The sequence below is a fragment of the Sorex araneus genome, chromosome 2, assembly GCF_027595985.1.
Source record: "Sorex araneus isolate mSorAra2 chromosome 2, mSorAra2.pri, whole genome shotgun sequence".
NCBI lineage: Eukaryota > Metazoa > Chordata > Mammalia > Eulipotyphla > Soricidae > Sorex > Sorex araneus.
In genome coordinates, this window is record NC_073303.1 from 258,360,558 (window position 1) to 258,383,565 (window position 23,008).

Consider the following 23,008-nt stretch of genomic DNA (forward strand, 5'->3'; position numbering starts at 1 on the left):
CCGGCCCCTGCATCACTCTTTTTAACTGTGAATTGTGGTTTCCTTTTTGTTTGTTTTAAATGTAATAAAATTTTGTTTTTGTACCAGTTATTATATATACAAGCAATTTCATCATTCTTTATTTAATGGACCTGACATTCAATACTGAACTTTCAACTATAACTTTATCAATTATGCATTAATGCTTAATATTGCTATATGGTACATAGTATAATAATAATACTACTACTTAAAGGGATTACACATGGTGCCTTATATATGCCTGATGCTATTCTTAGAAATTTACATATATAAGCTCATTTGATGATAATATATGAAAATGGGCTTTTGTAGTTGAGTGGTTTCTGATATCTTTTTTCTATTCCTGTATGGCACCCCAATCAGCACATTATGACTTAAAATTTAACCATAAATAATTATTTTTTTGTTTTGTTTTATTTTGGGGCCACACCCAGTGGTCCTCAGGGATCACTCCAGATTCTGTATTCAGGAATCACACCTGTCATGACTCAGGTGACCATAGTGGTTCAGGGATCTAACCCACACGAGTTGCGTGCAAGACAAATGTCCCACCCACTGTTCTGTTGCTCCATCCCTCTAAGGAATTGTTTTTTAAAGGTTTAAACTGACCTCCAGAGTTGTTTGTGTTTTGGTCTGTATGCTTAAGTAGTTGTCTCTGAGTTGCAAATACATTCTTTACTCTGTACACTTGTTCCTAACTATACTCATCTCTGCTTTTAAGATACCTTCTGCTCGTTTGGGAGACTAAGAAGTCTCATAGGGCTATGAGAAGTCAAAAGCACAAGTAAAGGAGACCACCTCTTTCTATGTTAAAGCTAGTCTTTCATAATGACTTCCCAGTGAATGTCCCTCTAGTACTGTTAATGGGTTCATAATTCTTGATACTTTTTCTAGGCCCTTATTGCATGCCAAGATTTAGTCTCATTATTACCCAGGCATTTTTCTAATTACAGAACTGAAGAGTGTGGAGGCTATGAATATTTTATTTCTTGCAATTATTTTCATAAAGATATATGAAGTTATATCTATGCAGCATAGATATAATAGTAAGTCTAAGTCCAGAACTGAGACCTCTTACTGAGAGATTCTGCTAACTCTATCATCTTTCCTTTGGTGTCTACCCAGAAGTTCTCCTTTCTATATCACTTATCTAACAGTTCCTTTCATGTTAACTTATTTCTATTGAAATTTCACACAGTGATAATTACTGTAAGTACTGGAGTAAGTCAAGCCCCATTCAGAGAATCAATTATCTGTAATTGGAAGCAGTAATGGAAGGGATTGCATAAACAATGTCTAATGTGGAATTTCCCAAATTCTTCTTTTTGGATTATTAGTCCTTACCTTACTCTTTAACTATCATAAAGGCACTGAAAAGTCCAGTTTAAAAATATATTTCACTTTAATTTTGGGGGGACAATATCTCTCCAAGTTAGTACTAGGGAAACTTCTATTTTCAGTTAGCCTCTATTGCTGAGTATTATCTGACACACATAAGGAAATAGCATGGTGCCTGGCTCAGAATCTTTAGCAATCAAAAGTTTTATTGTCTTATGTTTACCCTGGATATATATTTGTTTTGGGGGTCATACCCTGTGGTTATCAGTGTTTACTCCTTACTCTTTACTCTGTGTTCAGGGATCACTCCTGTTAGGGTTTGGGGGACCATATGGGGTGCTAAGGATCAAACCTAGGTCGGCTGCCTGGAAGGCACTGCACTATAGCGATGGCCCCTTGCATCCCTTTTCCAGAAGGAATATAACACCTATAATACCTAGTTCTCTCCATTGTTTTTATGCTTACCTGTTTGGATTCATAGCTAAGTTGTTTGCAGTAGGATTTAGAATGAATACTGAGGAGTGCAGAAATGATTTCAGAACACCAGGAAAATTATTGTAGGGAATAAAAATAAAATGAGGGCATTCTGGAGGATGTGAAAGAATGGAGTCACATCAGGTTAGATAAAGATAGGAATGACTGTAGTTTCGTGAAAAAGCTCTGGAGTAACACACTGTATGTCTCAGCTTATCCCCTGATTGTTATGTTTTTGAACACAGTATCCATGTGCTCTGTGCCTGGCTTCTCATCTTTAAATGGTGATAATGGTAGTGTGTACTTTACAGCTTTGTGAGGACAATGAAATGTAACAATGTAATTGTTATTGTAATTAGCAAATGTAACAAATGTAACTAACCTAATCTGCATCTGCCTAGAAACTAATTATTTTATGTGTTCATTATAGTAGAAGCAGGACTTGTACAGTTAGACTATCTTAAGCATAATTTCTTCAAATTAGAAGAGATTTTTGGAGGCTATTTGGTCTAGATCTGTCATCCCTCATCCCCACTGCACCTCACCCTTCCTACAGGTGAAGATAGAACTGAGTATAGAGACAGAAGATTTCTTCATGGAGCTAATTAATAAATCGGTAGATGGAGATCTGTCTCCTCACATCAATAAAATACTGTTTCAGTTAAACTGTTAAGTTGTTTAGCTGTAAAATAAAATCTTTGCTTTTTATTTGGATATGAATGAGAGGAGTAGAACAAAAATAGTTCTTTCTGTGTTCAGCGTCAGTGTGATTTCAGTGATGTTTCAGTTCCAGTACAACTAATAAGGGATTGGTTTGCACAAATAACACCATATGCTTTCTCTGACTCCTAATAACTCCTAATACTAGATGAGCTAGTATTAGGGCTATATTCAGAAAAGCTGAAATAGAATAGAAGCTGATAAAATGATAAGATATTTTAAATGTAAAAGATGATGTTTTGATGTATGTATATATTCTAAAATGTTTCTATTCTTTGAGTTAGCAACCCAGAATTCCACAATGCTTGTTCTTTTCTTAGAATATTTAAATTAAACTCTTATTAAATTAAAATTATATAATACAGATTTTATGACAACTATAGTTACCATCTTTTGCTTTAGATTTTTAGAGTTTTTAATTTTGCATATTAAAGTTTCTTGAGTGAAGCATACAGGACTTGAGTGAAGCATAAAGATTGAATACATGTTCAAATCTTATAGCCAAGTGACAGAATCCATTTGTACCCTATGTTCTTCCTCTGAGAATCACCAGGGACACTAATTCCATGGGTGAAGTAACCGCTTTTTTTTTCTCTGTACTTAAGGAAAATTTATTTCAAGCTTTATCAAACAGATTCACAAGACCATTTTTATTATTGTTTTATTTAATAGGGTGGGAAATACAAGTTATAGCCACAGTCAAAATATACAATACTTGCATATACAGTCACTGTTGTTTTCTACAACTTCAGGAAATTATGATGCGCACATTATTTTAAAAGGAGTGTCTAAGAAGATGTAACAGTACTAATGCAGTATAACTAAAGCTGGCACATAAGCATACATAATTTATTATTTATGTATAATTCATTTGTATATACATAACATGCCTTAATGAGGTAAAATAGCATCATAAGGTTCAAAAGCAAGTGGCTAAGCTAAATACAGGCATTTTACTAATTTAACTTGAATTTACAGTGCTGCTAAAAGCCATTTTACTAGCATAAAGATCTTCAACATGCTGATATTGGCCTACTGATAAATATTTCGACTATATATTGCTTTATTTTCTTGAAAACCAAGCCAAAGTAAACATATTTTAAGGCAATCTTTACAAGTGTCAGCATTTCTTATTTTATCTGCTTTGTGGCAAATACTACTTACACTGACAGTAAAAAACATTAGACTATGAACATAGATTGACAGTAAGCAAATCCATCTTATATCTTTTTATAAAATTCTTAAATGTACTGAAAAGTCATATTTTTCAGCAACCTTCTACTTTCCATTGTGAGAAATAATATTACTGCCTTTTGGCCCATACATGCTTATTCAGAGCTATGTGTTACAGATTTTCAGTTGTGATTTCATGTTCAGAAAAGAATCTGTGCAAGTCTCAATGGTATTCAATAGAATATAGGAGATGAGAGCTTACAGAGAACATTTCTTCCTATTCAACACTGCCACTCACTTCCATCGTGTCTTTGGAAAGATAAACTATCCAGTACACAAGATTGAATCCTGCAAATGCAACGGGGAAGAGAACCCGAGAATACTGGTCAATTTTACTGGTACCTCCAAAAGCTGGAGAGAGTGGTGGGGGTGTGATAGGTGTTGATTCCAGGATAGGAGCTCTAGAGAGAACTTCGCTTTTCTCAGAGGATGGAATTATTGGCAAGGTCAGAGAGGTGATTCTTTTCTTCAGATAATACTTGGAATCAGGATGCTGAGGGGGTAAAAGGACAATCAACCTTGGTGAAAGAATAAGAGATCCATTATTTTAACATTCTATTTTTCATTGAGAGATAGTTATTGGCTACTTTCTTTAAATGTAAGAGAAAGCATCAGAATATCCCTTTTGTGGTAACATTTTTAGGTGGAAGAGGTAGCTCAATTGTCTGAGAACATGCTTAGCATGTAGGTGACTCATGTTCAAGCTCTGGCACTCCATGGTCCTCTAAGAACTGCCAGAAATGACCCCTGAGCTCAGATCCTGGAGCAATCCCCAAACATAAAACAGTAAAGATTTTTCTGTACTGTGGATATGGCTCAGTGGTAGAGCATGATTCTTGCATATAGGAGGTCTTGGACTTTGAAATCTGGCACCAAAAAATAGTTTTCCCCTTATATTCAACACCCTGAAACGTAATTTATCAGCAGTTGTTACCAGGCATGTTCATGTTCCAAAAGCTGTTTGAGCATTGTGGCATTGGGAAAAAACAAGCCAGTTTGCAAGTTTTTCCACCCCATGTAGTGTAAGGGCAACAAGAGTGGGTTTCATTTGGAAATATAAATATATTAATACAAGACTCTAATAGTTTGGTTGATTGATATCAATCTTAAAGACACACTCTTAGTCTACATTTCCAATATTTACACATTTGTGGAAATTTTGGGGGGGGGATTTGGGGTCACATCTGGTTGTGGTCAGGGGCTGCTCTCAACTGTGGTTGGGATTTGCTTCTAGCAATTCTTGAGGGACCGTGTAGTTTCTGGGTTCAAACCTATGGCTTGGGCATACAAAGTGTGTGCTCAGCTTGTTGAGCTATCTCTCATCCACACCTCAGTATATTTGAATTGGTGATATCCAAAGATTATGGAAAAACTAACATATGTCAAAATCAATAACCATATCTTAATATTCATGCATTGATGTTCAGCCCTGAAATACAAGTCTTTTATCTTAGAAATTGAAGATTGAGTCTGATGCTTCTCAGTAAAATGTTCTCCACTATTGTAACTCTACCCTAAATCACCAAATATGATAAAGTAAAATGAAATAATTAAATCCAGAATTGCTTGAGTATTTGTCTGTTTGGGGGCCACACCCATGGTGCTCAGAACTTATTTCTGGTTCTGAACTGAGAGATCACTCCTGGTGTGCTTGGGAGTCTATATGGGATGCCAAGGATCAAAACAGGATCGGCTGCATGCAAGGCAAGTGCCCTATGAGCTCTGACCCCAGCTCGATTTTTTTCTATCATAGATTTCTGTTCTATTGAAGTCATTGCAACCAGTGTTGGTCTTGGAAGGTAAATTTTCCACACCGATGATAAAATTAGGTTTCAGTTTAGTAAAATGCCTCATTTATGGTCAAAGGGCTTATCATAAACCATATTGTTCATTTCAATACTGGTTTAATCCTAACATTTCTTATCTTTATAGTTTTGGGTCTAGTTAGAGATTTAGATTCTCTCAGAAATTTGAATACTATAGTGCCTCTCTGATTCTTCTCTTATCTGTATTCTATAATAGTTACTCTTCTTGTGGTCAGGTTGCCTTGCTGGGTCTCTCTTCAAAGACTTGCTCTACGTTATCCCTGCTCTTGTAAAATTGCCTTGTTTCCTCTCTGGCAGCAAAATCTCCACTTTGCTGCCTGGCAGGATATGTCACTCACGTGGTCAGACTCCTGTGGCTTTAGTCAGCCACCCTGCGGCAACAGGATGAAGCGGCCACCTCCCCCTTGTGGGTTAAGCCACAGGACCAGTATGGCCCACCGTTGTGATGACATTTGGACGGCAGGGAAGAACAGCCCCAGGAACCTCTTTCTGGATTCCATTTCCAAATTTTTCTATTTTACACGGAAGTTACTGAACATCTAAATCATGGTAGTCATTATAATGAGTTTAGGTCTAGTGTGCTTTTAGGAGGCCGGGTACATTCTATTTTCTCAACAAAAGGAAAAGTGAGTCTGTGTATCCTGTCCTGGCTCAACCTGACCATGGTGAATTTCAAGTAAATACTGACTATATTGTTTATGTGTTGATCCATAACTGGACTAGACATAGGACAAAATCAAATCACAGTTCTTGGAGAAGGTAGGAGGGAGTCTAAAATAGTAGAGGGCCAGATCTGCTGATAGTAGATAAGAAATAAATTATAATTTAAAAAAATGTTAGTTAGATAGCTCCTGCACTCAAAGTCATCAGAAAGCATTTAAGATCAGAGTAATGGTATTGTAATTTTGTTGCATGCATCCAATTAGATGATAAACATAGTATCATCTTCCAAAGCTGTCTGTCATGTTCTCAAACTTGAATTTAAATTTTGTCTACAAGATATACTATTAAAGTAATTATTCACTGGAAAGAGCAAAATGTATCACTTGTTTCATTCACCAAAATGTTATTCTGGTAGCTAAAGGAACCACTAAAATATTTTACTCTTGTAAAATTTCTAAGTGGCATGATCTAGTTGAGAGAGGGAAAACTTTTAGAATAGATTGTATTTCTGTCTTTTTTCTTAGCACAGAGCAAAATAGTTTTTATTGAATGAAACTTACTTAGAAATATGTGGAGTGGGGGGAAGAGGAAAGGAACAACACATGTTCCAGAAAGAACAGGAGTTTGAAATAGCAAGCCAGCAAGCAAAGAGACATAGAGACAAGTGTCTGGCTTGAAGAGTAAGGCCCAGATTTTCTTTCTAGATTTCACTTTTAGTAGCATCCAATTGTTATCTGAATCTTGCATTTTTTTTTAATTTTCAGAGAGAAAGGGGAGGATCATGAAAAACTCATTGAGATGAAAGTGTGATTAGAAAACTTAGAAACAGAATCTAGTATGAAAATAAAAGTTTCACCTCCTTTTCATCTCCTCCTTTTCTTTAGAACTACAAGGGAAATAAGTTATTTGTCAGTCTCTTGGCTTTGTAACGTTGTTGAAAATAACTCAGTGAGGATTTCCAAACAACCTTTGTTTAGATTAAGCAGAATCATTCAGTACCAGGCATTATTTTGTAAGCACAGTGGCATTAGTCTGGAAGTAAAGGATTTCCTTTTTTCCTCATCTACTGCCCAATCTCCCCATAAACTTGCTTTGAGGTTAAGGTGACAGAATAGTTCAGAACGGTCTGTAAAAAGGCCTTTGCTGGATGACACGGATGTGGCTTAGATATAGACTGTCTCTAAGCTTCAAGATTCTCTTTCAGGTTAGAGACAATCTAAAGTTAGGAATGTTTTGCTCTTTTAGGTGAACAATTATTTTGATATACAGTTATTATCACTTTCCTTGAAAGTATTATTGTTGAAGAATTTGAGAAGGGAAATGTAAGCTATATATATTACATTTTTGTCTTCTTACTGAAATTTTACAACTCAGCTGTTACCACATTCTGTTGTGCTTTCATATTTTCCTCACTTTAATGGCAGAAGCACACAGTGCTCATATATGAGTGCTACACAATTCCTAACCAATGTATAGATTATAATACATAAATATTATTAACAAATTAATCAAGAGCTTAACACTGCCAACATTTCTTAAGGGTAATCAGAGGGAATAAGGGGATACTCTTGCCTTGCATGCTGACCTAGGCTCTATCTCTGGCACCACATATGTCCCCCAAGCACAGGATGTGACTCTTTGAGCACAAATCTGGGAGTAAGCCCCGAGCAGAGCTGGATGTGGCCCAAAACTGAAGGGTAAAAAGAGAATACTAAGGCAAAGAGAACGAACAAAGAATTTTATAATTATTGTACTTCAGTATGGTGTTTCATATTATATTTTAAGTACGTTTTTAATATGCCACACAGCAGAGCCTGGCAAGCTCCCTGTGGCATATTCGATATGCCAAAAACAGTAACAAGGACAAGTCTCATTCCCTTGACCCTGAAAGAGCCTCCAATCATTGGGAAAGACGAGTAAAGAGAAGCTGCTAAAATCTCAGGGCTGGGATGAATGGAGACGTTTCTGGCGCTTGCTCGAGTAAATCAATAAACAACGGGATGACAGTGATACAATGATACCTTTGTAAAATTCTTACAGTTGACATTGCTTGGTACTATGCATGCATCATTGTTACAGAAATAATCTTATTTCTAGTAAGAATATGTAATATTTTAAAGATAAGCACCTGAAGTCCTAAGCAGGAATATCACACAGGTAGTAATTATCAAGAGCTGGATTCACAGAAGTAAAAAAATCACATTTTAAAACCATGATTATATTAATCTTCTAAAACCTTTTGGGTTTAGGTTCTGGTTTCTTACCCCTCAGTAACTTGATACTTTCTGTAAGTCTTGGACTTACAAGAAGAGTTCTTGTATCTTAGGATATAAGTCGCATCCTGCCGCTGAAGCTGTGACAACAAAAAATATCACCAGACCTTGCCAAATGTCATCCGGGGGGCAATTTTCCCCACTATTGAAAGGCACTGGTGGTTCTGGGTTACAGATATCCCACTGTCCAGCAGTAATTGGTCGGACTTTTCGGAGGCAGCAAGTATGGTGTACTTAGGAAACGCAGGAGGCCCAGCAAGCCACATGCTGGAAGATCAGCTGCTGCATAATTGGGAATTGGCAGCATGAAAAGACTGGACGCCAATTTAGAAGAATCACATTGAATTTTTGAAATGAAAAGAAAGCCAATTTTGCAAGCCGTTCAGCTACAGGTTTGCATTAGACCCCGCCTGCTCCATTGTAAACCAGGCAGCTTCAGCTGATGGTAAAATAGGCTTTTGTCAGAGTCCAGATGAGGGCTCAGCTTGGGGCTGTCACTGTTTTGAGTGGAACACCTGTGGTTTTGAATTTTTCCAGAGCTCCCCTGCTGCTGAGTGCCATCCTGCTCTGGGTATTTTTAGAGCATTGCTTTAAGTAACACCATATTGCAAAGGTACTTTGAGTCAAACTGGACTTTATGATAATCATTACCTGATGCACGGAGTACTACTTTAGGAGAGTACTTGCAGCAATTTTGATACAGCATTAAGTCTAATACATTAACATTTGGGTTTCTGCTGACCAGATTTGCCTTAATTAAGGGTCAAATAAAACAGTAGCTTTTAAACTAGCAAAGCGGGACTGAATATGGATGAAATATTTTGGGAAATATCTTGTATTTAACATTTTTAAAAATAACATTAATCATATGGAGAAATAAGAAACATGTTAGATTTTAATTGTTCTTGTGTTAAAATTTGCAGAGTATTTAACAGAGACAACTTCAAAATGTCTATCCAGAATCCTGGAGGTAAAATGGAATAGTGGGTGGGAATATGATAGAAGGTATAGGGAAACAGTTATTCACCTACATCCCTCCTCAAATTCATCTCACCTTTTGCATCATATAATAGCACAGCCATAGAAAAGGGACACCATGATCCCTGGAGTACTTAAGAGCCTCTAATGGTGTTAATTCAGCCTTTATGCTAGTTAATAATGAGTTGGTGTTTTTTTTCAGTACTGTATCTATCAGGTTTCTTTGTACAGGTAAAGGGCAACACGGAAACTGTGGTAGACATCCTGACCATGAAAATGAGGACATAAAAGAAAGGACCTAAGTCTGTATGTCCAGGTTTCAAGCAAATGGTTTAGTGTTTCTAGAGCAGGGCCAGGCTTGTTTGTATGATTTTTGCTTGGGCATTACTTCCTCCAGAGTAATCATTCCTGCACACTTAGGAATTTTGTAAAGCTCTTTCACAGTCTATTCTATATCTTTAACCACAGCTCTGGCACAGTGCATGCATGTCCATAGCTCACTGTTTTGTCTCATTGCTCCACAAGATGTTCTAAGAGAAGAAAGAAGGTGCCCTCTTGATGACATTAATGCATCCTTAAATTCTGCAAATGATCCATCACATAAAAACACTTAACAAGTATTTGTGATATAAATAACTTAATTAATATATGTGTACTCAATAAATGGGTACCCGGAAAAAATGAAAACTTGTATTAGCAGTTACTATCTGAACTAAGTAAATTTTGGTCAGTTTTATTTCTATATTTTATGAGAATATCAAACTTGCAATAAAATAGGAAAATAATACTCAGTGTTGCCAGGTGGAGGATTATCCTTGGGTACATAATGATAAGAACTTAGTATAATTTAAAATAACAAGGAAGGATAGAGAAATAGATCAAGAGACTGAGCACATGCTTTGCAAAAGGAGACCTGGTTCGAGCTCTGATGCTGTATGGTCTCCTGAAAACCATCAAGAGCAACCCTGAGCAACTGGATATGGGCAAAATATCAAAAATAATGAGTAAACCAGCATGTCATTCCCAAACAGATCAGTCAAAACTTGGTCTAATGTGCAGTGTAATATGCCCCAGAACATAACAAGTTCTGAAATCATAAGGATAGGACTAAACCCCTGATATCAAGACAGAATATCAGAATTTTTTAAAATCCTGTAGAGAGAAGCTAGACAGATTCTTTTGAAACCCTAAAAATAAATTCTGTAGTTCTAAATGTCTTGAAAACAGAAAGCTGAGATTGGAGTGATAGTACAGTGGGTAGGTCACTTGTCTTGCATGTGGCCAACCCGGATTCCATCCCTGGCATCCCATACGGTCCCCTGAGCACTACCACTAGTAATTCCTGAGCACTGAGCCAGGGGTAAACCTGGGCATCAAGGGATGTCACACCCCAAACAAAACATCCTTCTCCCAATTAAAAACAACCCCCCATAAAAAAAAACATAAAGATAACTTTGTCTACTGAGTACTTCTGAAGATTTTGTTTTAAGTGTCTCTTTGGATTCTGGTACTAGATTCAAAGTATCTAAATTTCTTTGTCATTATTATATTGGGCTGGAGCGATAGCACAACGGTAGGGCATTTGCCTTGCACATAGCCGACCCGGGTTCAATTCCTCCGCCCCTCTCAGAGAGCCTGGCAAGCTACTGAGAGTATCTTGCGTGCATGACAGAACCTGGCAAGCTACCCGTGGTATATTCGATATGCCAAAAACATTCACAACAAGTCTCACAATGGAGACGTTACTGGTGCCCGCTCGAGCAAATCGATGAGCAACCGGATGACAGTAATACAGTGATTATTATATTAAATTTCAAGGTTAACTTTTACCATGCATTCATTTTAAGTCATTATCTGTGAGAAGCAGTAAGCACGTTAGAATATACATCTTATAGGGGCTGGAGCAATAGCACAAGCAGGTAGGGCGTTTGCCTTGCACGCTGCCGACCCGGGTTCGATTCCCAGCATCCCGTATGGTCCCCTAAGCACCACCAGGGGTAATTCCTGAGTGCATGAGCCAGAAGTAAAAAAATATATATATACATCTTATAATTACATGAAATATCCAAGCACTTAAAATCTTTTCTGCTTTACCATATTGCTTTGCTTTCTCAATGCCCAACTCAAATCATGTTTGCTCTTTATTACAACTGAATAGGCACTTTTAAATGTCATGGTATTTAAAAGGAAAAATGATATTATGATCATAATATACCGTTATGTTTTATAAACTACAGATGTGTGACTTGTTTGTTCATTTATAAGCAAGTCAAGTTTGACATGAATAAATAAAATGTAAACCTCTATAATCTATTTTTTATCTACAAGACTTTGGTTAAGTTTTTTTTCTTTTAACAATCTTGACTAGACTTTTAGCAACAAAAATATTTTTTCATTGATTTAAAATATTGAAAGGGAAGTCAGACTTAGAAATATATATGGATATACATTTAAAAAAGTCAAGTTTTATAAAAAATACAGTAAAAAGAAAAGTTCTTTGAGATTATTTCAATGCAGTTTTTAATTTGCTTCCCTAAGGACTTGCTCATTCTATGTAACTTTTAAGACCCAAAATTTTACAAGTCCCATCTTGTTAATAAATTCTACCTTTAACATCATGGCCTAAGGAAAATAATTTTTCTCTAAGGACTGAAATTTTTCTGCTCAGTAATATGTATTTCAGAATTAAGTTCCTATTAAAGTGGTGGAAGGTTGGATCACACACAGTTATGCTCAGGACCCTTTCCTCTGGCTGTGCTTGAGATCACTCCCAGCTGTGTTTAGGGACCATCTTTGTGCTTGGGGATTGAACTAGTCTCAGCCACAGATAAGGCTGTATCGTGCCTTAATACATGTTACCCACTGTATTATCTCCCCAGGCCAACAGTTGTTCTTTTTAAACTCGATATCTGATTATTGAGCATATTCAAAATTATTATTTTTTTCATTTCCTAAGAAATCTTTATTTTTACTTTATCAAAGATATTAAACTGAATTTTCATAGGTAAGTTATTCGTAGTTTATAGATGTGGTAAAATAATATGCAAAAAGTAGATTTATACTTGTATAGTTTTATAATCACTCATCACACTGTCACACTGTCAGTGTGATGCTCATCAGTTTGTTCAAGCAGGCACCAGTAATGTCTCATAATAATTAAAGATTTGAATCTTTTCTATAAAAAATATACTTTTTTACAATTTGTTGTGGATATGGGGTTCTCAACCTTTGCAATTTATAGATATCAATTATTTTTTCTAATCAGTTACTAGTGTGTCTATCATTTTCTTTTTTTTGAGATTCTCAGAAAAATCCAGGAAAAATACTTTATGTATAACTTTCAATTATGGGAATGGTCTTATTGCTTAGAAAAAAATAAAATTCAAGCAAATTTCTTGAGTTATTGAAAAATTTTAAGTAGAAATCATCTTTTTATTCATTAATTTCATGTTTGAGAATTAAAGCTTATGTAGCTTAACATTTTTTATCACAAAATGTAAGGACTAACAGGAATATATGTGGGTCTGTGTTGACAAGGACTGAGATTGTAGCTCAGTGGTATAGCACATACATAGTATATATAAGCCTCAGGGTTTGATCCCTGGCAGTATAAAAACAACAATAAAAATAAAATGTAAAAGTGTTTTTCCAAGTGTCTCCTTTGGGTTGGAAAGATAATTCAGGGGTCAAGGCAAAGCATGCAACCTTTCCAGGTTTAACCCCTCTACCACATGGCCTCCCAGGAATTTCTGGATATACCCTTGGAGGTTCCAAGAACTACAGGGTTCCCAGCACATTGTCTTCGGGCCCGGACACTACACTGCTGACCCCTTTGTCTGAGTATTTCAAGCCCCCGTACCTCCTGAATACCACTGGGGAAGGTCTTCATTTCCTTGTCCCAAAGTGCCCACATTTCTAGATTTTACAGAGTAAAAATTTTCTTTTTTCTGTAACAGTGGATTGTAATGAAGTAAAGCTAACTATATACTTGTCAGTCACTTCTATAATCCATTTTTAAAAGTGTTATTTAATTGTTTTAAAGTTTATGCACATAAAATTTTAATTTGGGGACCCATTTTGTGACCTTTGTATTACTATTATAATTATTAAAAAAAGCATGGATGTCAGAGGTTAACCATGTCAAATATAAAATTAATCTTACAGGCATTTCTATAACATTTTTTTGTTGTTTAAGGCCACACCCAGCAATACTCAGGGGTTTCTTTTGGCTCTGCACTCAGAAATTATTACTGACAATAATTGTCAGGGGACCGTGTGGGATACCTGGAATCTAACCCCGGTCAGACACGTGCAAGCCAAGCTCCCTACTTGTTGTACTATCTCTCCAGACCCACAGGCGTTTCTCACTGATTGTAAGTCTTTGAACTGAAACATCTTTTCTACACATGCTTTAGTATGTACATTTTTATGTTGATAAAAATTTTGAGTTATGATTCAACATTGATAGAAGCTAGTAGACCTGTATTTTTCTTTTGAAATAAAGCAGCACACAAATTTTTATTAAAAATATTGGAGAGATAGTGTAGTGGTTGGGACACTTGCCTTGCACCTGGGTTGAACCCCCAGAACTTCATAAGGTTTCCTGAGCATCACCAGGAGTTATTCCTGACTGCAGAGCCAGGAGTAAGTAAGCCTTGAGCACAGCTTCTTGTGGCTCAGTCCCCCACCCTATCCCCCAGTATTGTCCAATCTATTAGGAGCCTTCACTGTATCACTGTTACCCTGTTGCGCATCAATTTGCTCAAGCAGGCACCAGTAATGTCTCCATTGTGAGACTTGTTGTTACTGTTTTTGGCATATCAAATACGCCACGGGTAGCTTGCCAGGCTCTGCCATTTGGGCAAGATTCGGTAGCTTGCTGCGCTCTCAGAGAGGGGCTGAGGAATTGAACCCAAGTCAGCCGCATGCAAGGCAAATGCCCTACCCGCTGTGCTATCACTCCAGTCCATTAGGAGCCTTATTTCTTAAAACTTTAAGACCTTATTAAGAACTTCTTATTTTTCCAACTTTATTCTCCCTAATTGGTATGAGTAAACCTATGCAAAGGCAATGTTGATAGACCAGGAGTTTTATAATTACTTTTAAAAACTTGGAATCTTCCAGTACTAATGCAAATGATTTAAGATGAATGCCAAAAGTTAGAGCAAAGACAAATGAAATATTGTTGTTGTTGTTTTTAATGTAAGGTTGCAGATGAAGTTGGCATTAGAATCAGAATTATGTGACTTTTACTCAACTATTTTACTTTTGGACTATTTTGTTGTTTGTTGTCACTTTTTGGATTGCCATTACCTATATTGTAACAGAAAAATAAACAATTACCAAAACAATCTCAGCTCCCAAGGGTTCAGTCGCTTTTGATATTGTCACAGGGGGTGATGTTGCAATCTGTGCTTTCCTTTTGGCTTTCTGTGTCTGAGTATTGGTAAAGTAGTTGACAGCTGCAAACTCAATGAGAGCTGAGAAGACGAAAGCAAAGCAAACAGCTATGAACCAATCCATGGCCGTGGCATATGACACTTTTGGCAAGGAGTGACGGGCACTGATGCTTAAAGTGGTCATGGTTAAAACAGTGGTGATGCCTAAAGTGTAAAAGAATTGGAAATACACCATTAGTGTTGACCTCCTAGAAAAGGATCAAATAAGAATATGTTGATGGAGAGTGGAGAGTGTTAGATATTACATGCATGTAAAATAATTTATGCTAATGCTTTACAATTGTTCTTTTTATCAAGATATTGCCATTTTGATATCCTTCAACACCTAGTATTCTATATGTCAATTGAAGTAACTAAAAAATATTTTGAATTGACCTAATATATGTACTACAAATTTAAGACATAAATAATTCTAGTTCACTGAGAAATTATTGTTGCTTAAGTAAAAAAATCCTTGAACTTCTGAAATTTAATAGCTGATAACATCTTCCATCGTGCTTAAGAAATTTTTATGACTGACTAAACTTAAGATCAGTTTCCTTCTTTTTAAATTTCTCTCTCTCTCTCTCTCTCTTTCTCTCTCTCTCTCTCTCTCTCCCTCACACGCGCGCGCGCACACTCTCTCTCTCTCGTTTTTGGACCATATCTTGTAGTAGGTAGAGTCTTCTGTGAGTCAACCTGGGTCTCCTACATTTCAATCCTGTGAACTGTATCTCTGTCCTTTCCTTTCTATAGCTTTTATTATTATTATTATTATTGCTTATTTATGGATCACACTCTATGCTACTCAGGGACTACTCCTGGCTTGATTCTTGAAGATCACCTTTGACCAAGTTGTACTGGAAATTGAACCCAGCCTATCATATATACATGGCCAAGTTATTTACCCCTGAGCCACATACCTAGCCCTCCATCATAAATTTTAGGTAATATTTATCCACGAAGAATATCTTAATATTTATTTAAGAACAATTTTACCTCTTGGTTTATGATTCATACTTAAGATAGGTTTAACACTAATTTTAATATGACTGTATAATTTGAAGAAAGTCATCTATTTGGATACAATGAATTAAAATCCAAATTCAGCTATACTTCTCCTTAACTCAATTACCTATAAACCAAATTTATCATCATTAAAATTCATAAAAACTTCATTTCAGTAGATCAGAGAGGGTATTTTCTGTTACATCTCTTTTTAAAAATTCCTTTTTCTTTTTATCAAAACTATTAATGGATCTTTACATTATAATGGAATAAATGTTTGGAATTAACCATGAGGAACTGGTGATATTTAACTACTTTCCTATAAAACTTGCACTGATTTAGCTTAAGCCTAATAAAAGCTGGACATAATTTATGATAGTTTTAATACCTTGACTTTTTGCTTTTATAGATTTACATGTCATTTTTTTCCTTTTTGTCTTCTTTCATTGCCAAAACAACAACAACAACAAAACCCAAATTAAAGTAAAAAGTCTCCGTTATAGGACACTGGAAAGTCAGAGGAAATAAGCTAGAATGCTTGCTGAGAAAAATTATTCATAATACAACCTTCTATTTGATGATAGTCCTTTTACATGGCTCACACAATCTGAATGAAACAGGAACATGTTGCTTAGAGAGATGAAATATCATGCAATTCAAGACTAAGACTTACCAAAGACGGTTCGTGCTGGAACAGACTCCTTATTAATCCAGAAAGACACCTGGGAAAGAATTACTGTCATAATGCAAGGAGTATATATCTGGATCATGAAGTAGCCCATCTTTCTTTGCAAGTGGAAATAAACTGTCATTATTACATATTCACCTATTGGAAGACACACACATATATACATATGTCATTGACAATTTATAAAATAGTTCTGCAGGCAAGAAACATTCCTGATATTTAAATTAACATAAACAGAAAAAAACGCAGAAACAGAAAAAACACAGAAAGATCTTTCAACATTTGACAAAATGTTGATAGACTCATCAGCTAACTATTTTTTGGTGGAGCTCTGTATCATTTACATATATATACATGTGTAATACACATTATTACACATATATGCACACATATATACATGTATACATATACATATATACAAGTGTGCATATACGTATGTACATACATATATACATTTACATATACAGTCCATCCAGGGTTATGTGAATCTTTATATATACACATGGTTGCAAAGGTATATTAGAAGCAAGTTATTCATAACCTGAAAATAGCATATTTTACCCTCATGATAGCTAGCACCGGGGGGGAGGGGGATAGATATTTGGAAAATATGCACTGGAATAATCTTGCAAGACTATATCCATATATCGGTCATATTCTTACCTGTGTTAGATTTAATTGTCTCACTAGATACTGTTTGTCCAAGCAGATCATACTGCAGAAGGCTTGAAGATTCTTCAGGGACTTCTACTGAGTAAAGTGGTCCTTTTTTCCATGTATATATAATTTCACTTTTGGGATAAGCATCTGAATTTTATGAGCATACAGCAATTAATCTGACCAGTTGAGTTGGTTTTTTTTTTCAAAGTAAATCTTTCCTTTAAAAAGGTACACATTCATAGATTTCTTTATTTTTCTTTAATTTTTGTAGTTAAAATATGATTATAAGATTGATATACAAGATTAGGTAATTATATAGCTAGAAACATACTAAGTGCAATAGTAATATCTATGTCTTGCTTTTCAGTATATAAACAATTCCATGCTTTAAGTTCATTACTTGGCTCTCAGAATCTTTTTGTAACTTACAACTTCCAAACTTGAGTGGGCAAGCATGGCCATCCATGGGAAAGTTAACCAGTCTCATAGGACAGTCAGCATTGATGGTAAGCCTAGGAACATTGGAATAAAGGGGTCTCAGTTAGCATGCTGGAGAGTTATTTGGAACAGGTAGTAGAATATGGTAAACCTCACCTCATGGTGTATAGAATAGTTCCATTCTGCATTATTCTGAAGAGCTTATTAGGGGTTGTCATATTGTGAGCAATTGATTTTTTGCCATTTCTGAAAAAAGTGTCAGGTGTCCAGATTTTACTGACCATCAGGTTATTCAAACTTAAAATCTCAGTTGGACCCCCAAACTTCAACCTCTCATCAGTCCAAGTCTGGCGGAAGAAAACATCCATTGTGTACTCCTAAGACAAAATATAATATTCACATAGGCTTGGAGGTATGGTTTGTTAAGAGTAGATTATTCATTCGCTTATGTTTACGCTTCTAAACTTAGGAGATAACGCAACTTTTTTATTTAAAAATGTCTGAGGAAGACTGATTTTAGCAAATAATTTTCCCAAATATTGTAACATATTCTAATTATGATAACAATGTATTGTGAAATTCTCCCTTCTCTAGCTTGTATCCTCAACGTTCTTTTGTTTTCTATCAATCGTAGGTCTCTCCAACTACCTACCTATTTATTTTCTCCTCCTGAGTTCAGAAGAACATTATAGAAGTTTTACAGTTTTTAATTTTGTGCTTGCCTTCCTACCAACAGTGAGTTCAGTCATTTCTCTTAGCAATTCATGTACCCTCAAAGGTATCTTGGAGCAACATTCAGTAAAGATCTGGAACAATGAAATTTCATTTCTTAAGAACTCTGCAATTATAGTTATTACATACTGTTCTCAGAGAACGTAAAACAGAATCGTTTGAGCGTAATTAAAATGATGAGGGTTTAATTTATGTCTTAGAAAATAACAAGAAATCTTACATTATAAAGGTGATTACAGATGTCACTGATAATAACAACTTGTAATAATATAAAAACACTACTTGTAACTACTTTTCCTGTTTTATATATACCTTTATGGATCTATTACTTCAAGTGGTGGTTGTATTTTGAAAATAGAATTTGAGGGACTACGGAGATACTATCTAGCAGGTTTGCCTTCTACACAGCTAGCCATGTTCAATCCTCAGCACAACATACAGTCATAGAAGTGGTCCCTGAGCACAAAGCCAAGAGAAATTCCTGAGTAAAGTTGGGTGTGGTGCTCAAACTAACACAATATATATTTTGATACACAATATATCCATATAATAATGGTCCAAATTGTATCAGGGTCCTATTTCACATAGACATTAAATGTACACATATGTATAATATATATGATAAAATAAAAGTGTACAGATGTGTAGAATTTTTCAGGTACCTCCATACTTTAATACTATCTAATACATCCCAAGACTTTAATAAAATTTAATAATAAATAATTATATGGAGTATGGAATGATAATGGTTACTTATTTATACTTAAGACTATGTATATAGTAGATAGTAACACAGATAGTAACATACTTAAGACTGGGTTGGAGTGATAGCACAGCGGGTAGGGCATTTTCCTTGCATGCAGCCGACTCGGGTTCTATTCCTCCATCCCTCTCAGAGAGCCCAGCAAGCTATTAAGACTATCCTGCCTGCATGGCAGAGCCTGGCAAGTTACCCGTGGCATATTCGATATGCCAAAAACAGTAACAAGTCTCACAATGGAGACATTACTGGTGCCTGCTTGAGCAAATCGATGAACAATGGGTCGACAGTGTTACTTCAGACTCGTTGGTACTGGGCTGGAGTGATAGCACAGCGGGTAGGGCGTTTGCCCTGCACGTGGCCGATTTGGGTTCGATTCCCAGCATCCCATATGATCCCCTGAGAACCTCCAGGAGTAATTCCTGAGTGCAGAGCCAGGAGTGACTCTTGTGCATTGCTGGGTGTGACCCAAAAAGAAAAAAAAAGACTAGTTGGTGCTGTATTAAAAATATGATAAATAATTGAAGATACTGGATGATTCTGACTTTCTTTTATCTCGGGTCTTGACATTTATCTCATAATTAAAATCTTCCTTTTCCTTCTTTGTTTCTTGTGTCTTTTCCTCCTTTCCTTTCTCTTTTATTCCTTCTATTTCCCCCTTCTTTTTCTTCTGTATTTATTAATTTAAAAAAACATTGGGGCTGGAGAGATAGTACAGTGACTATGGTGCTTGCCTTAATGTTATGGTTATAGTTCTGGTTCCATCCCCTGAATTCCAGTTCCCTGAGCACTACCAGGAATGATTTCTGAGTGCAGAGCCAGGAGTAACTTCTGTTGAGTGCTGGGTGTGACCAAAACAAAACAGAGTTGAAAAAAAAAGGGAAAAAAAACCCCTGCACCCTGTTTTTTTGGCTAGTGTTGCATTTATTCTCTTTAAAGATAGTTATGTTTAAAATATATAGATGAGTTCATATCCATTTAATTTTTTTTTTACTTTTAGAAAGAAAGACTACCTGAGAACTTTGAAAGGCCATCATGATACATTTTGTTCCAAAAGACTAGTTCAGGTTGCTGTTGCCATTACTATAAATACTCTCTTACAATTCCAACAACCATCTGTATGTGGAACAGAGTCCTGAGAACACCTACTGTTTTTTTTTCCAGCATGCAAGGTGAAATGTATTAGTACTTTCAAATGACTCCTGTTACAGTCTTAATAAAGCATGCTAAAAAAGAGGGATACCAAAAATCAACTTTTAAAATTTCTATTCATTTCTATTCTCATATAAGTTTATAAGTAATGACATCATATTTGTCTACTCCAGCAAACGTACTAGGACTTTATAAGCATAATAGCAGTCTTCTCTCTACCGGAAGTCTCTGTGCACATCTGTGAATGGAAGTAAGGACTTCAGTGTTAAAAGTCTCTTATGAAACTATGATGGAGCCCTTAATCAAATGTGAAATAGTAAAACCAGTGATCTGCTTGAATGCCCATGCTCTCCCTGAATAAGCACACACATTTACCCTGAATCAGGAACCAAAGCAACAATGTCCATTACAGTGAATGTTGGGGCTCAGAACTCTCTTACTTCCAAGTAACAATACTTTTTTAACTCCGAGCTCACTCACCATCTCTACATCTGACACGGGACCAAAACTGGTCACATAAATATCTGTTTTGATTTCAGTGACAGCACCTGAAATTGCAATGAGAGCAGTAATCAACATTGATATTAGAAGGACAGACAGCTCTCGCTGATTCACCGACAAAGCCCCTGCAATGTTCTTGAGTTTTTCAGTTCTGAAGCTCATGTCAGTTGCCTTATTTAGATTTTCCTCACTACCTCAAGGTAATTTAAGAAAAGAGAAAAATTGTTACTATTCTAATAAAAAAAATACATATTTGTAGTTTCCATGCCAGAAATTGGAACAAATTTTTTTCATGAAGTATCTTGGTACATAATCTGTCAACTCTATGAGGTATGAATTCACACACTCATAACAGTTGAGGAAAATAAGGCTTACAGAGCTCAAATAATTTTATATATGATCACTAATGAGGAATGTGTAGACACTAGAAGGTAGCACATATGGTCTTTTTCCAGTACTTCTCAGTCTTGTAATCACAGTCAAGGCAGACGGTGCTGAGCAGAGGGATAATGTCTAATAAGGATTTCTCTTACCACCAAATCCTGGTCGTAACCGATTGTCATAACCTTCAAGCAAGTTGTCCAGTATCCGACTGACATTTTGCGAGTAGAAGTTCCCTTCATCTTCATGTTCTCCTAGTGCATTTTCTCCCCTGTTGGTAGATAGTCGGTGGTCCTCACTCCTACTCCCAGAAAGCATGTTCATTCTACCCTCAGCCCTGCCACATATACATGCCACCCCACCCATGACTTTTACCACGTTTGGGTGTAGAAACCATTCAGTTGCTATGTACATTCACCTTCCTCACATCTGAAAAGAGAAATAAATAAGTTTACTTACCCCGCAATAATGTATAGCCAGAGCAGAGGCAACACCATTCCACAGTGTACTGAATGTCCAGTTGACCCTCTTCCTGGTTGCCTCCCCCCTCCCAACCAAGCTCCCCTTTGCCAACTGATTAGAGAAATCCTCTGAAAACCCTCATGTCCTTTTGCCAAGTTTGCCTCCAGCCAATAATCCAAAAGGTGACGAGTTTTTCCGCCAGACTTTGAGGGGGACTCTTGCTTTTCTTAGTCTTATTTATGTCTTTCTGTGTGGAACAAGGCTGTTTGTGGTCTTCCACTATGCCCTGATGGACACTCTGACTGCTCTGATGGACTCAGGTGGGAAATGAGAGTCTGGAAGGATGGTTCATGGTTGGAGAGCTGTGACAATAATCGAAAAAGGCATTAGGGATGATTAGGAGGAAGAAATCCACTGCTAGTTTTGGCATGGAGTTGGAAGGGCCCTGGGAGGAAATCTGGAAAGCATTGGCATCTTGCTGCTTGAGATTATGTTCCAATGGGCTCAGCATTTATTGTTTTTATGGTTCACAGAAGGATTCCTATACAACTCTCACTGCTTCAAAAGTAATAATATTGGCATCCTGTTAAATGTTTTTCTCAATGTCATCAGCTTTATTGTCTTAACTTACTTTTCCTCCATAATTAAAAAGTATCCCTCACTATTCATTGAAAATCACTTAAATCTGTACCAGAACAATCTGTGGCATTTTGCTAATTGTGCTTGTGCTGATTTCTCCCTGTCCAAGGTGTGTCCTTTCTAAGCTAAATATGTCTTACCATTATCTTCTCATAGAAATGTGCCAGTTTAAGGACTGCTTCTCTGCAAGTGACCATGATGACTAATATATTGAGGCTCCCTGTGTAGAAATTCTATTAAAAATCAGCCATTTGTACACATTAATAATAATTAGATTGTTGTCTTGATTAGGCTTGTGCGTGTCAAAAGTGAAAGGGTTGACTCAAAACGTTCTATTTATTTGTGTTTTTTGTTTGTTTAGGAGCCACACCTGGTGGTGCTCAAAGGCTATTTCAGACTTTGTTTAGGAATGAACCCTGGCAGCCATCAGGGGGACCATATGAGTTGCTGGGGATTGAACAAGGCTGTCCATGTGCAAGGCAAGGGCTGTATCTCCAGTACAATCTCTCTGCATAAGATTTTCTGCTTATCCTGGTAGGAAGAAGTTTTCAGTAGGACTCTTTGTCTTAAAACTCTAGTCTTTTCCCCACTTCCCTTTACTTTTTGCTGAGTTGACTGGAAGT

At 36.4% G+C, this 23,008-nt stretch overlaps 1 protein-coding gene across 1 annotated transcript; it reads right to left on the bottom strand.

Moving 5' to 3' along the window:
- Nucleotides 1-3,864: 3,864 nt before the first annotated feature.
- On the bottom strand, nucleotides 3,865-21,781 carry GABRA6 (gamma-aminobutyric acid type A receptor subunit alpha6). Its single transcript, XM_004611461.2, has 9 exons — nucleotides 21,744-21,781; nucleotides 21,437-21,555; nucleotides 20,883-20,950; nucleotides 17,915-18,135; nucleotides 17,750-17,832; nucleotides 17,324-17,467; nucleotides 16,646-16,798; nucleotides 14,870-15,129; nucleotides 3,865-4,279 (listed from the first exon to the last, which is right to left on the bottom strand). The coding sequence occupies exons 1-9, from the start codon at nucleotides 21,779-21,781 to the stop codon at nucleotides 4,004-4,006; spliced, it is 1,362 nt and encodes a 453-aa protein (XP_004611518.1). The 3' UTR covers nucleotides 3,865-4,003.
- Nucleotides 21,782-23,008: the final 1,227 nt, after the last annotated feature.